At 33.1% G+C, this 14,514-nt stretch overlaps 1 protein-coding gene across 2 annotated transcripts; it reads right to left on the minus strand.

Annotated features, from left to right (window-relative positions):
* Nucleotides 1–1,169: 1,169 nt before the first annotated feature.
* LOC128552271 (uncharacterized) lies at nucleotides 1,170–13,897 on the minus strand. 2 transcript variants are annotated; one of them, XM_053533299.1, is made up of 14 exons: nucleotides 13,807–13,897; nucleotides 13,198–13,275; nucleotides 12,654–12,728; nucleotides 11,342–11,371; nucleotides 11,014–11,046; nucleotides 9,514–9,582; nucleotides 8,839–8,883; nucleotides 8,581–8,613; nucleotides 7,773–7,805; nucleotides 6,883–6,909; nucleotides 6,131–6,187; nucleotides 4,475–4,567; nucleotides 2,162–2,292; nucleotides 1,170–1,625 (listed from the first exon to the last, which is right to left on the minus strand). In XM_053533299.1, the coding sequence occupies exons 2-14, from the start codon at nucleotides 13,250–13,252 to the stop codon at nucleotides 1,323–1,325; spliced, it is 984 nt and encodes a 327-aa protein (XP_053389274.1). In that variant the 5' UTR covers nucleotides 13,253–13,275; nucleotides 13,807–13,897; the 3' UTR covers nucleotides 1,170–1,322. The 2 variants fall into 2 exon arrangements, with proteins under 2 accessions (XP_053389274.1, XP_053389275.1); XM_053533300.1 differs by lacking the exon at nucleotides 9,514–9,582.
* Nucleotides 13,898–14,514: the final 617 nt, after the last annotated feature.

Below are 14,514 nucleotides of genomic sequence, written 5' to 3' on the forward strand. Positions count from 1 at the left end.
GCACCCACTGTTGCTAAAACTGCCAGCGATTTTTCAACAGTTTCTGCTTTTTTATAAATACCAACCAAAATATACATCAGGACAGCACAATAAGGTTTATTTTTTTACAGATTTTATTATATATTTATTTGATATCATAGTCATATTTGTAATATTATATCCTTACAATAATTGGTACAAATGAAAAAAACAAATATTGTTTCATATTCACTTTTGTGAACTTTTTTCAATGAAAGATATCCATAGTGAAGAATATGTTTTGTTTTGTTTTTAATTTTGAAAAAAAACTGTTTCAAAGAATATTTTCCTGTTTTTCTTGTGTATAAATAATTGTATTGTGAGCATAAAAATGGCTAAAAAGGTATGGATCACCAGGCTAAATTTTATGTTAAGACCGCTTGAATACAACACCTGTTCGGACGAAAAAGGGCGCAAACCTAACCAAAATGATCACATGTATATCTGCTAGAAGTTAAAAATAGCTTTAAAAAATCTTAAATTTTTGTATAATTGAATGCTAAATGATATGTACAACATTGTCTTTGTACTAAAATACGATGTGAAAACACAACCACAAAAATGGCAAGATACCTGTCAGGCATGATACTTGTCAAAACAACATAAACCAGTATCAACATTTGATTACTGATAAAACTTATCAAAAATGTTATTTCATTCAAGATTCCTCATATTTAAAATTGTCTGTAACATGTTTAAACAATGTTGACTTTTCTTCAGTTTTCCATAGAAAGTGTCGGCTGTGCAGAAAGATGCGCATAAAAATCTATAGGCATTCCCTTTAATCTAACATAGATATTGTTTCGTCTGGATATCGTGACGCCATGACACAGTGCACGTGGCGTTGTGCGTATAAAATGGAAATCATTGTTAAAATCATTGCAAATTGCAAATGAATCGAACAAAATAGGAAGTTTGTTTGTTTTACAAGTATGAAAGAGATATATTTCATCCTTGAACACTATATTTGACATTTTTAACAAGTGGCGCATATTGCATCTGCTGTTCACTGGTCAAATGCATTGCGTTCATACACTTAAACAAACAAATATTCTCTGTATGTACATATGTTTAGAAAGCTACGCTGCTAATATAATAGTCTCAATAGTTTTAATAGAGTTTTACATGATTTAAATTAAAAAAAGCAAAACTAGAGTGCCAAAGTTTATTTATTCTTATTTCACACAAAATCACAAATTTAATAATTCTAATTGCTTTGTATCAGATCATGATTTTCTTGTTCAACCATGGTATTTTACTAGTCATATTTTTCGAATAATTTTAGTTTATAAATCTATATTTATTTATTTCGGATCTTGTTTTTCTTTTTCAATCATCGTATCAAACTGCTCTTTGTTCCAGTCCATTCTTTTTTTAACACCAGATATCCTTAGCTCGTCCGCGTTCTTATACTGCTCCTGTTCAAGATATGTCTTCACTGCTTCTTCCCATTTTCCCTGCTTCATCAGTTCTGCTGTATTTCGTAGCAGATCACCCCTGTATCCTGCATTTACAAGTGCCGTTTGCACATTTGACGGCACACTATTGAAAAGATCTTCTCCCACCAGTCTTTTTGCTTTCGGGACATATATGTTGTCAATATCGTACTGAATAGCGAATAGAAAAAAAAAGTATATCGCTAGCCAAATATGCGCATGACATATGTATGTATGTATTTATATATAACTTTGATTTTTATCTAAAACTAACAGATGCTTCACGATAAGAAATATTTGAGTTACGAAACTCTTTCTTTACACCATTTGTATGAATATTTTTTTTATTTTACTTAAAACAGAGGCACTAAATGCATTTAAAGCGCTGTGATTGGCCTTTGCCTACAGATGCAAATCCCAGCTTCAAAACTGAAACATTCGTATAAAGCACAACCAAACAAAGCTATAAGGAAGATTTTTCGGAAGCAAAGGGCACCACCAAGCCATGCATCGCAAAATATGCGAAACCGTCTCCAACTGGTTATCAATTAAAACAGCATTACTGTCGAGTTTAAAAAGTAAAATTCAAAAAGATACGTTTAACTCATTATTACTTATCATAGTTAGAACAACATGTACATTACTATTATTTTCATTCTTAAAAATGATTTTGACGAAACAGATTGTATTTACAGTATTTGACCTACATTAAACAAAGCTCGAGCTTCATCCTCTGTTATTTCTTGCTCTCCCGACTTGACCTTGTCGAAATCAACGTCAGGTAAGACTTTCTTAAACGTTTCCTTTGCATCAGGTCTGTTTAAATTAAACCCTATTCCTGAAAACAATACTTTTCATATTTATTTTCTTGTTATATTTGCTGCAAATTCTTTCTTATTTTGAGATGCTGTGACTGACTGCGCTTTTTCGACTGAGGTATATGTATATATTTAAGTAAACATAATTATGTTTGTTCACTGTAGTTGAACAGAAGTAAATAGCAGAGTTTACATTGCCTTTTTATGCGACGCAGCCATTTGTTATGATTCTGTATATAAAAGCATTGACTCAGCAAATTGAATATGGTATTATTATCAGAAGGGATATTAAATAACGACTTCATTGGTATGTATATTTTTCGTATGAAGATCAGGGACATCTTCAAATATTTATAAATTCGCATGATTTTGATAAGCTCGGAAGTGTTTCAAATGGAATATGAAAGTGAACTGATAAAACATATGCCCAAGAATAATTGCATGAATTCTAACAATCAAAATAATAACATGTTTCATTATTTGAGTCTAAATACTGTAACACTTGTTTTCACACTGGCCATAGCTTTCGAAGATGCGGTGGTTCCAACGCCGTGACGGAGTTTTTCATGTTTAGCTAACAACAACAAGAGAGACAGGAGCTCACATGTGTACTCTTCCTGCCACAAACATTTATTCGGTGCAATTCGTTTCCAATAATTTAAACAAAACACTTCTGTACAGTTTTATGAGGGACTGCTGATTTTGTGGAATTTCTATTAAAGTTGTCGATTTTTTGTACAAAACGACCCCTGATTACGTTTGCATTACAGCTTAAGTATGACACTATCAAACAACAACCATTTCCCCGTAATCGGTGAATTTTCATCGCAAAAATATGAAATAATCGACTAAAAAATGATTCCAACGCAGGGGCAGTGGATACAATGTAACGCATTACGGTGTATCTGATTCCGTTAGCGCCCGTTTTGGACTTTTTCTTAGCATGAACTGCACTTATCCCTGGGGTACGACCATTACATCACTTTGACACAACACAGAAATAGAAAACGGATGTTTATTAATAATGTGCTATTGATTTTTACTTCCATTTTCTGACTGTTGAAAGTAACATATATTTTTAACCTTATGTTACATAATCAACTGCTTCAGTTGCTAAGAACTAACATTATGTTCAACATATAAAATGTACTTCACTTTGTAAGAAAAAAGTCAAGATTTCTTGTTTGAATATTGTAAACTAAACAAAGAAACAGATTACCAACGTCTAACAAAATACAATCAGGAAAAGTCCAGAAATTCAATTACTTCTCAAAAAGGTCACAGTGCTAATTAAACACCAGGAACGTTGGGCTTCGATTTATTTTTGAGATGGTACATACATTTCTTCCCTTTAGTCAACAAACCGTTTTCTGTCCTTCTTCTCTTCCGGCTTTTATGATTTTCCAGGGGCGGGCCCCGCCCCCTCTTGATTCGCGCATTATGTGTATCACATTTCATGTCCCCGCAGGATTTAGCAGTTTATGTTACTCTGCACAAAGTAGTATTTAAATTTTTGACTTATTAGCTCTGCAAATATGTGCTGAAAAGCACAACTATGGATCGGAGTCTTGAGTTACTTGTCTGTGACGTCAAATCCCGGAAAAGTGCAGTTTAGATACCAAAACGGACATTAAAGGAATGAATCGGACACACCGTAATGCATTGCAACTGTATCCACCGCCCACTGCGTTGGAATCAATTTTGGTCAATTATTTCATATACCTGCATTGACAATTCATGGAACACGAAGGAATGAATGATGTTTGATAGTGCCATACTTATGCTGTAATTCAAACGTAATCAAGGGCCGTTTTGTGTAAAAATTCTACAATTTTGATCGAAAGTCTACAAAATCAACAGTCCCTCATCTAGCTGTACAGAAGTGTTTACATTAATGGCAAGGTCTTGCACTGAACAAGAGTTTCTGTCTGGTAGAGTACATATTTGGGCTCCAGTCCCAATTGTTGTTTCCAGCCAAATGTGAACAAATTTGATAAACTCATTAGAAAACGTACCGATGACAGCGGAAATAAATTCACCCGGGAATGTTTATCCGCCGCTTCCGCGAAGAATTCTCCACCGTCGCGGCATTGGAACCACCACTTCTGTGAAAGCTATGGCCAGTGTGGTTATTTGACGATCAAATAGATTCTTATATAGTTTGTCAAACTTGACAAGGGAGGAGTTTTTAAAAATCCTTACCTATAGTCGTATCATAAACATCTGGATTATGCGGCTGAGCATCGTACACTTTTAATTTCAACGTTTCAAATCCTTCAATCACTTTCTTCGTGTCTAAATGAAAATATATGTTTTATAAATCTTTCAAAGATTAAGTATGATTGATCTTCAAAAACTCCTCATGAAAGTTATTCACATAAAGTTTCAGAGACAATTTTCATTTCTACATAACAGTCAAAAATCAGAAAAAAATAATGGTTTCGTTTTCAATATTCTCCTTAATAAATGCGAGTAAACAAATATTTTCAGATGTTGGGTTTTGTGTCGGTGACGTCGGTTTTGGTTTTGGCTTTGGTTCAGACTTTCTTGTAAGTAGAAAAACGTGATACCTAGATATCAGAGTTAGAAATTTAATACGTTAACGGGTAGGCGCTTGTATATAGTTTTTGTTACCGTAATGCGGACTAAATACTTGTGGTAATGAAACTCAGAACATTGATATTTTGTCCAAATTTTAACTTCGCATGCTTACTTTGTTACTTAAAAAGAGAAATGGGATACCTTATTATTTGTGTTACTACAACTGGTATGGGAAAATTCTACTATTCACTTTTTAAACAAATTCTAGATTATCATTCAAAATCACCAATTTGAAGAAATAAGAATGTTATTTACATCTGGTAATAAACATATACGTCGATCTAATTCCGTCCTTGTCAAATTAGGTTAAACTGTTATTTTAAATTACATGTTTGAATAAAAATATTTAAATTTCAAAAATTATTTTTTAATTAATTAACTTTTAATTTATGATTCACATATATTTTGCCCTTAAAAGATATAATCAAAAGTTTAAATACATATTTAAAATGGGAATATCCTTCCCGGCTCTCAATTTTGAAACAAAACCCCGATTATCATTCAAAATCACCAATTTGAGGAATACACTGCAAACTGCCTCGGGCAAGGTATAAACTCCGCTTGTGTAAAAAGTTTCACAATGTTGTCGCAGTACCTCTAATTACAAAACCAGTGTAAGGTCAAGATTATCAAGATAAGAGAGATTAACAAAAGTCGATACTCGCGTTAAGATGGTATAAAGAGAAACAACCCAATTTAACCGATCTGGCTTAATAATCAAGGGACAATACTCTTCAAAACACGGTCTCATTTCGGACATGTTTATTTTTTTTTTCTTATTTTTTTCTTTCTTTTTTTAAAGACCAAGACCAAAATTCTCAGGAAAAATGTCCTAAAGCTTAAAAAATGTTTTGAAGTCATATGGGCTGTTCAATCATTTATGGAATTTTGTTTTCATACCATAAAATATTGAACTGAAATGGACCCACATTGTAGTCTAGAATGAAAACACGAGCTTACAATGTAATGTTTACAGATAATAGGTATTTTCTTAATATGATCCGATGAAACTGAATATCTTTTGGACCTATCAATAAAGCGTTGGGAAAGCTGTACTATTAATCTGGGGATCGAACTAGGGACCCTTCCCTCATAGGGCGAGGACAATACCGACAGAGTTATCGGGTGACCTATTTTTCCCTGGAGTGACCGAGTTCGTTCGGCTACATATACACCTTTCAATACAGCGTATTGAAATTGTATTTATTGAGGGTTGTTGGTTATTTAAACAAATAGTATAATTTAGCAAACAAATACCTTCAAACTTAGGTTTCGGTGCAGCCGGTCGTGGTGTTGGCTTTGGTACTGGTATTGCTGTAAGAAAAAGAAATACATTCAGATATGCGAGAGGTGAAACTTGAACAGGTCAAAGAACACGAACCTGCTTTTGTTTTTGCTTGGATGCGTGCTATGTCCAAAGGATCTTTTTACAGACTTCATTATATATTACCGTGTATTGTTCCAAAACAAATCATTGTGGTGTCGAAACCCATGACATTGCTATTATGCCGAAATTTGAACTAATGACTTCTCTTTATTCCTCTTAAATGGGAAACTGAATAGCTAGACGCATGTTTCAGTGCCAGTATGAAGGAGTCATAGTATTCGGATTTTCTGTGGCAGTTAAATTATTGAAAATACCAGTTAAAATACTCATAACATTACTAGTAATTATCATATTCAACTCTCAGTGTTTTCAAAAAGGTAAAAGCTGATTCACATAATCAACTGAAAAAAAAATATTCCTTTAATTCAATCAAAGCTATAAGTTACCTGAAAAACTGGCATTACTTATTTCGAGAAAACTGTATGGAATGTTTAATTTGTCTTGCAATTTCAAATGCGATACTGACTGTCTTCTTACTTTCCTTAAACATCGCTTTGCATTTTAAATAAATATTTTGAATAACCACACAAATCTGCACGTTTATAACAAATGGCACGCTTAAAATCAAATGTAAGAAAAGATCTGTTTTTATCGCAAGAATTGCAAACGAGGTAAAACTTACGAGCGGATGTTGCTGGTTTGCGTTTCCCTGGAAATGAAGAATGAGATAAAGAGATCAACAAACTGTAAGATTTTCATAATAAAGGTGTTCTTGACCTTTCCTTTTTGCACCTCGTTGTAGAATATTTTAATAAATGAGGCAGTTTCGATATATTCAAATCAACCAGTCCGGGCAAGGGTAATCCATACCTACCAACTCATTTTAAATGTGCAGTTATAAACACTTCTATGAAATTTTAAAATATTCCAATAGTCTACTAATAAAATAGAAAAAGTGGAAAATCACAGGCCGTCCAACACACTGTAAATGAAAATGTTTCAGACTCTGCTCGTGGAAGGTACTGGAAATGCAAGTTACCGTCTACGCTATATAGCTCCGAGCTGTGCAAAACTCGACATTGACTCATGTTACAAGTACCAAACTCTAAATCAGAGACACCTGCAGATGTATTATTTTTCTTTCTAAAAATTATAGGTTTTGTATACTTTCTGTGAAATATAAAGCCTCTAATCTATTCTGTCAAAACTAAGGTGGTTTCCAGGAAAGTGCCCTGGCAAATACAGTGTACATAACGTTTGTTTTCGTTTTTGTTTTATTTAACGTCGCACCGACACATGATAGGTCATATGGCGACTTACCAGCTTTAATGGTGGAGGAAGCCCCCCCCCCCCCCTCCACCCCAGGTGCCCCTCCGTGCATAATTTCATCACGTTATCGGGTCCTCGGCAGCGAAAGGAAATGCGTTCCGCTATACACATTCTATGAGATGAGATTTGCAACAAAGTTAGAAATAATGGAAAAGTACAACGTTTTCACACACACACACACACACACACACACACACACACACACACACATTTGGATACAGTTAATTTTACATAGATTCTTACAGAACCACCATCCAGACTTGTCTTTTCCAGAACCTGAAATAACAATGAAAAGTGTAAAGTAGTGTTCAAACAGGTTGGAATTGGTTGTTTTCGTTTCTGAGATCAAAGAGTTACAGGACCATCCAAAAGTTAAAAAAAGAACTCGGAGTTTAGGTGGTTTCGAATAGAGACTTACATGACCACCCGTGAAGAAAAAAGTGTTTAGGTGGTTTCTAAGCCAAGAAATAACATGCCCCAGGCTTTATGTGGTATTGGAATACTTTTTCCTCTTTGGTTGCCAAATCGAAATAAGGCACTTGCTGCGGCTTTGCTTTAAGGAATAACGCGTAATGTTTCGCCTTCTTTGACAGGGAAATACTACCTCATCATTAATCCCATTTAACATGAGATATTTTCATTAAAAGGGCGAAACAAGGTTTATTAAATATAATTTATATATATCCAACTTAAAGGATTCTTTCTTTCGTTGAATCAAAGCTATGAATACACGCTCACAACTGAGCTTGATATTTTTCTTATCTTCATTTAAACCAATTTTGACATATATAGTGCAAGTCACACTGAGATATAACAAAAGTCAGTAAAGACTGGTATTACATGTTTTCGAGAAAACTGTTTAGAATATCTGATATTTTTACACTTTCAAAAGCGTGACTGTCGTTCTGCTCTTTGCAAACGGATATTTGAACGCATGCACACACATTTGTACGTTTGTACCAAGTGACCTGTTTACAATCAGTATTTGAAAAACAATATTTTAACGCAAAAAAGTGAAAAAGAGTAACTTTAAAAATAAAGTAGGACTTACTAGCGGGTTTCGATGGTTGATTCCTGCGTCTGCCTGAAAATAAAGACAGATAAAAGTTAAACAACTACTAGTATGTGATCGTTTTTCTGTTAGATTGTTTTTTATTTAGATGGTTTACCATGAATTAGGGTATTCATAATGCAAATTCTACAAAAAAACAACACTATTAAAACCGTTAGAGATAAGATCGGCAACAAAATTGCGATAATTAAAAAGGTATAGATGTATTTAGACATAGACATATTCGGTTTACTTTACCTGAATTCTGACCAGACCACCACCCAGACTTGTGTTTTCCAGAACCTGAAACAGCAATAAAAGGAGTAAAGTAGTATTCAGAAAATGGGATGGAATATCGTTCTTTCGTTTCTTGAGATTAAAGACTTCATCCAAGAAGTAACCTCCTCCCCACTGAAGAGTTCAGGTAGGTGGTTTCAGATACCTATATGACCATCCAAAAAATAAAACTGCCCAGTGTTAATGTGATCTCAATGGTTTCAGAGACTTACATGACCATCCAAGAAGTAGTTTCCTAGTGTTTAGGTGGTATATGTTTTGTTGGCAAAATCAAGATATGGCTCTAGCTGAGGTTTGACAGGAGGAAAGATGCATAGCATTTCGCCTTTTTTGACAGGGAAACACATAAATTATTATTTGTCCTATTTACTTTTAATTCTTTTCATTACAAGTACGATAAGAGTTGTATTAAAATATTTACGTTATGTCCAGAACCTATTCTGAAAGGTGTTCACTCTGATAATATATATTCTAACAGATCCAGAAACGATTTTAATTATCTATGTCACAATCCAGTATCCTACCATTTTTTGTTTACTTTTATTTCTTTTTCGACAGCCAATAAAGCGTAATAAAACTATCTTTATATAGAGTTCGTAGTTGTTCAAAAATAGTGTAAATGTAAGCAAACATTACCTCCAGAATTAGATTTCGGTTTAGCCACAGGTGCAGGTGTTTTGGGTTGTGGTTTTGTTTCAGGCTTTGCTGTAAGTAAGAAAACGTGACATTCAAACATCAGAGAGGTGGGCCTTTAATACGCTAAAGAATGCACGTTTGGATATGGTTTTATTACCATAACGTATTTCAAGTATGATCCTTTTGAACATTGCTATTATACCAAAGTTTGAACTAATCTCCTCTCTGTAATTTCTTACATTGATTCTTGAAATAAGAAACAGAATACAAAGCCGAATGTGTTAAAGGGACTAACCCACACTTTTTTAGCGAAAAATAATTTCTCTCAAAAATCAATAAAAAGTGGATACTCTTAAAGTAACTTGTGGTATAAATTTTAAGTTATTGACAATTTTCTTGTAAGATATTCTTATGAATAACCCAAAATACTGTGCAGGAGGTAGTAAACCGTTGCAACACGTTTGAAATAATACAGAAAATTTACATTCTTCTTGCGTACTTACCAATATCAAACTTTTATTTTCGTCCACCTCATCATTTTTGTGTCATATAAACATTTTTGCCAAGCTTGGTGGAAATGAGCATGTTGAAAATTTTCACCTTAGTAGCTTTAATGCCACTGATATGAAGGAATCCTAGTATTAAGTCCTATTAAAATTTTGTTGCATGCACAGACTTGTTTTCAAGAAAAGTACGAGACCACAATTCTCAGGAGAAATTAGCCCATAGAGAAAAGAAAAAGTTGATGTCATACAGGCTTTAGAATTATTTAAGGATCTTTTTTCTGACATAAAATATTGAAGTGAAACTTACCTTTCTTTTTTGTAGTCTAGAGTTAAATCACGAGCTTACAATGAAATATTTGCAGTTATCATTTATAATGTTCTAAACATGAATTTATTACGCTATAACTGTCTGACACATTCGGCATCTATAACATATAATGTAGCATTATTTGATTCCATCCTATGGTATTATTAAGAGGGAGGCGATAAAATACCTATGTACTTCAAATTTCAAACTTCAAACCATAAAGAAATTAATGTAATAGCATAACTTATTCAACTCGTCAATGTCTTCAAAAGAGTTAAAGCTTGTTCACTGAATTAATCCTTTCGTTGAATCATAGCTACAAGTATTCGTTCACATCTTACACTGATTTCCTTTTTTTTCAATACAATGTATCTTCATTTACAAATATTTTGATATGTAATGTACATCTGACAATGAGATGTTACAAAAGTAAGTAAAGACCGGTTTAGATATTTTAAAGAAAACTATTTAGACTGCTTTGAGTAGCTCTATACTTAAAAAGCGTGACTCTCGCTTTACTCTCCTTATTAAATCGCTTTGCATTTTTAAAGGATATTTTGCATACACAAATCTGTACGTTTATCACAAATGACATGTTTAAAATATGATACTAGTATTTTAGAACCTTGAGATGTCTTCATTTTAAAGATGTGAGAACGAGACACTGCAAAATAAAGAAAAACATACGAGCCGGTTTTGGTGATTGATTTCTGCGTCTACCTGGAAATAAAGAGAGAGATAGAACTGAATCCAGTTAGAGACATTCCTATGTAACATTCAAGCATTAGAATTCAAAATATTGAGGCAATTAACTTTTTGCTTAAATCAGTCCGAGTATTTCTACCAACTCAATTATTAGATGTGCAATGATCATTTTTTTTTAATTAAAAACGTTTCATTTGTCTTTTAGTAAACCTGCATAATTGCTTTGAAATAAAACATTTCATTTTCAGATGATGAAGCAAAATATCCGAAAGTTTTGTATGTATCAATAAAACATTTAATATATTCTTACCCCACAATCCTGTGCCTCGCCTGCTTGAGCCTGAAACATATTAAACTTGATACAAAATGTCATGTGGAATTACAAATGGTAGAAACTGTAAAATTATCGATAGAATATGGATTGATTGATAATGTAGCAAGATTAAAATAGCATATTGCATATTGCTCATTTGATGGAACATGATATGGCTTAGTAGAAGCACGATATCACATTGCAGAATACGAATTGCATATTATTTGGTATGGACTTAATTATATCTTAGCTATTAGATTTATCTATTTATTTGGGTTTTACGGCGCACCAACACATTAAGTTATATGGCGCCAAACAGCACTACAAATTTTGGTTCCACATCTCATTTACATCGAAATAAAAACATGAGGTATGGAATCAAAATTTGCATACCTGCTGGAATCACAGAGTTACTGCAAAACCAAGTGTTAAGACCCTATTAATCGCCTCTTACGATCATGCAAGGGTAAAGCAGTGGTTCCAATTCTTTTCATACAAAGATAGCATTTAGAAGAAATACCTTATATTGCATTGTGAGGTTTGATTAAAAGTCTTTAATATATACAAAAATATGATATCTGCATTATGTGAACACATCAAACATGTTGAAATGTAGAGTGAAAATATTTTAATAGCTAAACATGGTAGTTAGCTTTGGCTGGAAAAGCATAAACACATTGTGAAATGATAAAAAATACAAAACCACATTTGAAACTAAGTTAAAATAACTATATCTTTATCTTTATTTAGGAATCTTTATTTAGGAAAATATTATATGTTTAGTTGTCACATATACATGATTTTGTAACGGTAAGTGGTGGATGGCTCTCCGACCCCACTCTCCACATGACGGGGATAATAAATGAGCAACATTTGTTGCTGAAATTTTAAAAAATGCTTAATAGGTGCACAATTGCATCAGGATTAGTAGCCGAATCATAGCATTGTGCATAGATGAAATATAATACAAAATGTATATATATTGCTTGGTACAGGCATTATAGTATACATGTTTGTAGGAGCACAATTACATGCAACTATGACATAGCAGGCACCATCTAGAATTTTACTTTGTTGTTGGGCCATAGCATATTGGTAAGTAAGAGCACAATGGCATATGACTTGGAAGAAGCCACACAGTCAGTCATCGATACAGCCAAGGTAACACATGTCACAGAAGGAGCACATTATCATATCACGTGGTAGACGCATATAGCTCGTTTCTTAGCAGAAAATTCCGAACACAGGGCTTGGTAAAACACCACAACAACATTTTGTGTGGATAGAATGTCAACTATATTTAACCTACTTGATCTACTGCTGCTTCTCCTGCTGGTGCTCCGACTGGATGAGCTGCTTCTACTTCTACCCCACCATGCCAAACCTATGGATTTTAATATAAAGTATGTATTTGCAAATACGAAAGTATTGGGTTCAAGAACTATCTAACTGAAATAAAGGAGCATCTTTTAGAATATTCATTACTAGATGAAAATTTCTGAAGAATTAACAATGTAGAAGAAATATATAAAAGAAATGTTAAATTAATGTCATTTATACTTGAATAGTTTGGTAATAGATACAGCTATTGTCTTTTATTTAACATTAATTCTTACTGCGTAAAACACGCATCAAATAAACATATTAGACATATTTAAGACTTCATTAGTAATTGATAAATATGTATTGCATAAACTCACTGATATTTTACATTTTATTTCAACTTAGTACTAGATGAATACAGCTTACGCATTGCGACATAAAGACATACATCTGGATATGTGCCCTTTTAATTATATTTATATATTTATATGATGATTCACTCTTGATTTGTTTCAGTAATAATAGCTTACCTTCACTCAAGACACAGAAAAACACTACGACATGTAGAAGCTTTTTAATGTCCATCTTTATCCCGTGCGTCAATCCTCCTGTTAGAAATTAAAAATTTTGAAGTCAACAGGCAAGAGGAAGTTGAATGCAAAAATGTCAGTCCAACAAGTACTTATATAAAGCAGTAGTTCAAAATCAATTGTTAAATACCACGTGTTCAATATTTTATAAATTTCAGAATTAGGCCTACTCTGGAACGTTTCCTTGATAAGAACCATACAGTTGTTTCTTTCCAAAATACTTCATTTGTTACATATTAACGTTCTAATCGTTTACATATTTGATATTTTTCAATGTGAAAATACCAGATTTGTTTCACTGTAATATTTCGATAATACACGGGAAAGTATGTAATAAAAAACATAAAATAGGTCTAAATCAATAGTTGTTAAAACACGAGAAGTCTATCCTATTTTTTGGCAGAAAACATTTGTCTTCAACACAATCATTTTCACAAAAAAAGCGAAATCATTACCAGGGAAACATATTTTGAATTAACTCAACTAATATAACTTCGTTTCTTAAATCAATATAAAATGTAATAAGTAAGTCCTGAAGACTGTACTTACATGGACCAAATTCGTTAAGAAGACAGACGCTTGTTATCTCCGTGGATGTTCTGGACGTATAGTATAACCAGAAGACTTATATACTGTAAGCATGTTATTACGTAATGTGGTCTTTGAGGAAGAACGCAATAAATATGTAAACAGAAATTTATATTCAAACTGAGTTTAAGCATTTTTATTTCACAAACATACGCTTTTCATTTATAATAGCTGGTATATTTTCAAAAGATTAAATCTGTTATTGAGGAAGAGATGTGAATATTGATCATTAACAACATGCTGTGAATCGGTAAGCGGCGGCCCAATGAAATCACAGTGAAGCAAGCTAAATTCCCCAGTATGATTCAGGAAGTGATGAACACGAAAAGAACGTAGAAAAAAGTTAGAATGTATTAGAGTTCATCACTGAGTATTATTCTTTTAGTATTTCTCTCTCTATATATATCAGATCGTTTAATGTTCATATGGTTTGTAAACCTATATACCGTACTCCGTGGGTCGTTCTGATGTGCCAAGTTGGCCAGTCGCTTGCTTGTTAAAAATGCTTAACATCTGCCTATATGACTGATGCCTGGCATTTAGATATAGCATTTCGAAAATGAATGTGTGCAAGGCAAAGATATCTCATTGGTCTAAATGACTGACCCGTTCAAAATGAATGACACATTAATAAAACAAAAGCTACATTTTATCTTATAAAAGCAGATG

Source organism: Mercenaria mercenaria, unplaced genomic scaffold (assembly GCF_021730395.1).
Source record: "Mercenaria mercenaria strain notata unplaced genomic scaffold, MADL_Memer_1 contig_2223, whole genome shotgun sequence".
Lineage (NCBI taxonomy): Eukaryota > Metazoa > Mollusca > Bivalvia > Venerida > Veneridae > Mercenaria > Mercenaria mercenaria.

Coding starts and splice junctions, on each gene's coding strand:
- LOC128552271 (XM_053533299.1), bottom strand. CDS start 13,252: ATGGACATTAAAAAGCTTCTACATGTCGTAGTGTTTTTCTGTGTCTTG. Junction 7,806..8,580: donor TCAACCATCGAAACCCGCTA/GTAAGTCCTACT, acceptor TTGTTATTTCAG/GTTCTGGAAAAGACAAGTCT. Junction 6,188..6,882: donor CAAACCAGCAACATCCGCTC/GTAAGTTTTACC, acceptor TTTTTCTTACAG/CAATACCAGTACCAAAGCCA.